Source organism: Diaphorina citri, unplaced genomic scaffold (genome assembly GCF_000475195.1).
Source record: "Diaphorina citri unplaced genomic scaffold, Diaci psyllid genome assembly version 1.1 scaffold350, whole genome shotgun sequence".
Classification (NCBI taxonomy): Eukaryota; Metazoa; Arthropoda; class Insecta; order Hemiptera; family Psyllidae; genus Diaphorina; species Diaphorina citri.
The window spans coordinates 55,929-59,125 of record NW_007377785.1 but is presented as its reverse complement, the minus strand read 5'-3'; the positions used below and the strand labels follow the sequence as shown (position 1 = coordinate 59,125).

Below are 3,197 nucleotides of genomic sequence, written 5' to 3'. Positions count from 1 at the left end.
GAACTGGAATCACCTTAGTTAGGAACTAGGCCTAGGGTGATTGATTAACAGTCTGAATTAAGCAATCTGGTTGGTTATAGAGCAAATTTTTTCGAGTGAATACATTTTTTCAATTAAAATTTTATGCTGATTCCAAAAATTAAATAAAAAATGGGGGTTCCCATATGAGTGACCTATATTTGGCAAAAAATGGGCCGTTTTGCAAAAAAAATTGCAAATTTAAAAAAAGCCATTTTAATCATCAAAATTTCATCTAGGTACGTGATGCCGTTTATTTCATTCCTTAATTCCCAGCCGTTTCTGAGATATAAGCGTGGTTCGCAAATCACGAACCACCCTGTATAGATTGTAATTTAATAAAGGAAGGACGGACTATAAAAAGTCCCACTTTATGGGATTTTTTACGTCTGAAATTATCCCTTCCTTTTCATTTCTCTCAATTTAAAAGCAAAGTTTACTGATATTGAGGGTGTGTTTATGTACAGGGCTGAGATAAGCTCGGACAAGGTGAGATAGGATATTGTTTCTACAGTTTTGCATTGGAGTGGTAACTTAAGCGAGGATAGCGTGGGATTGTTGGGCATTTTTTCTAACCCTCTGTCCCGGCGGCAATTTTTAAAATTTATTTTATATTTATTTTTGTTTGCTTTGTAATTCGCTTGTTTGTGATATCTAATTTAAATGAAAAGTATAATACCTATAAACGTGCAAACTAGATTACTAGAGATAAAAAGTAAAAAATGAATTCAGATTGTACGCGTTGCGGAAAAAAAATCAAGATTTCGAATTTCCCGCCAACTTTACAAGTTTACAAGCTCATGAAGGCTCTGTGTTAAGTTACCACATCATTTTCCACACGCCAAGAAAGGCCGAGAATGGCCTGTCTCAGCCCAGTACATAAACACAGCCTGATATCAACAAGAAGGCAAGTAGGTAGCAATAGCTCAGCTCAGCAATCAGCATTCAGCAATAGCAACAAGTTATTTTGGAAATTGGAAAACTCCCCGGGGAGGTATAGAAGAGAGAAGCAGAAGAGAGAAGAGGTGAAGTGGAAGAGTATGACCATGGTCCATGCAATGTGAGATTGTAAGGTGCTATGCGCGTTTACTCATACCGGGAGTGTTTTGCTCATTTTAAAATTATTTCTGTGTTAAATTCGACAAACGGTTCAGTGTAATTCGTGCTAAGATTCGAGGTGTTTTATACTGATGAATTAGGTTAGGTGTGTTTGATGTTTCATTTTGTTGATAAGGACTCTGACAGGTTTTACTGATAAAAACACACAGCCAAGGTCATTCGAGTAGCTAGAGTTCTATTTTTGTTATTGAGGACTGCACGGTTTCGGTGTGTTTCCTCTCAGACCATCTACATGGTTGGTGTCTATGCGTGTGTGCTTTGACGGGTTCTGTTTCTCTAGGAGCTCCCGTCTAGTCCATGACGGGGATCTTGATGAGGAAACTGTGACATCTACGGGGACCCAATCTAATAGCCAAAGCACAGTGATCACTTCTGAAGGTAAGGTCTTATTCTTATTACTGGTTGAAGCTTTTGAACAAGGAATTTGTTCAAGGTGTATTTAGTTAGGGTACTTATAGAAGTTTTAAACAAGTAAGTGAAGTGTATTCCTCAGTCAGGAAAAGGCCAACTAGAAAGCTCAAATGTGAGCTTCAAAAGTTAACATTAATAAACATTCCATTAAAACAGTTCAAGAATTTATTGTTACAGAACAACTAAACAAACAGAGAAATTAAATGCTAAGTAAGTTCATAGTACTTGAACCTTGAACAGAACTGATTTTAAATAGCAGGGGCAGGGGGGAATGTGAGGTTAAAATTTTGCCCCCCACCTGAAATCAATCCTGGGTTACCTGTGTGTAAGGCAGGCAAGTACAATGACCATTATAGTGAGAGAATAAGAAGTGAATCCCTGCATTATTATAATCCGAGCAACCATATGAAATTCTCAGAATTTTGTCTGAGTCATGTAAAATGACAAAACTCATATTGATAAATAGGAGTTGTTTCAAAGGTTGAACTACAAGTAAAGAAAGTATAAGTAATATAAAAAGGAATTGATTTGTTTGAACACAGTCTTTCTCTGACTTGACTTTTTTCTTTTTTGGACCAAAGTTCTCTTCTTTATAAATCCAATGCCTTTGTAATGGCTCTACCTACTGGATGAAAATGAGGTAATAAATAATATTGTCTCATTTATTGTTAGGAACTTTTTAGAAGTTCTAAATGTCACTGAAGAAGAATAACTCAAGTCTTTTAATTAATGAGAGGAGTTTTCCCTTTCAGAAACAAGTTACCGGCCTCCTCATGCAGGTACCTACCTACCTACTTATCTGCACTTTTATAAGTTAAGAGTGCAATAACAAATTAGTTTTAAGTATGTAAGGTAGATGAATTTGACTATTTGAAATTTATTAGGTGACTAGTGGTTGACCCGTCCTTTGTACGGGACCACCACACACACAAACACACCCCCACACACACACCACACCCATCACACACATCCCACCACACACACACACCACACCCATCATACACCCACCACACACACACCCATCCACCAACCAACATACCGACCATCACACACCATCCACCACCACACACCCACCACACCCCCACAACAACCCATACACCCATCCCACCCACACACACCACACCCTCACACACTGACTAGCACACACACCACACACACACACCACCATCACACCACACACCCATCCACCACCACACATCCCGCATCCACCCACACAACACCCATTCGCACCACACACACCCATCGAGCAGCACCAGCCCACCACACACACACCCCAGTCGACGCAACCAGGCGCAGAAGAAGGACAAGAAGGAAGAAAAAAAAAAAACAAAGAAGAACAGAAGAAGAACCCCGAAGCAGTATGGAAGAAGAAACACAACACGAAAGGCCCAAAAAAGCCAGCAGACGCGCACAAACGCTCAAATGGACATGCGCGCGACAAGAAAAAGAAGAGAGACTCAAACAACCGAAGCTAGACAGACGGAGAGAGACGGAGAGCGCAAAAACAAACAAACAAAAACAAATCACGACGTCCACCCATCAGGGCATAGGCAACGCAATAGCAAAGGAGACAAAGAACGAGAAGGCCGAGATCAAATTCAGTAGCGTTCCATTAGTCTATATTGAACCTCGTGAAAAATGTTACCACA

The 3,197-nt window shown here is 39.8% G+C and overlaps 1 protein-coding gene across 1 annotated transcript in view; it reads left to right on the top strand.

Moving 5' to 3' along the window:
• The first annotated feature begins 968 nt into the window (after nucleotides 1-968).
• LOC103507911 (cGMP-dependent protein kinase, isozyme 2 forms cD4/T1/T3A/T3B) overlaps nucleotides 969-3,197 on the top strand; it is a 55,915-nt gene continuing 53,686 nt past the window's right edge. Inside the window, exon 1 of the mRNA XM_026822648.1 lies at nucleotides 969-1,515. Coding sequence (XP_026678449.1) covers nucleotides 1,383-1,515 — 133 coding nt within the window. The 5' untranslated portion in view covers nucleotides 969-1,382. The remainder of the gene's footprint in view (nucleotides 1,516-3,197) is intronic.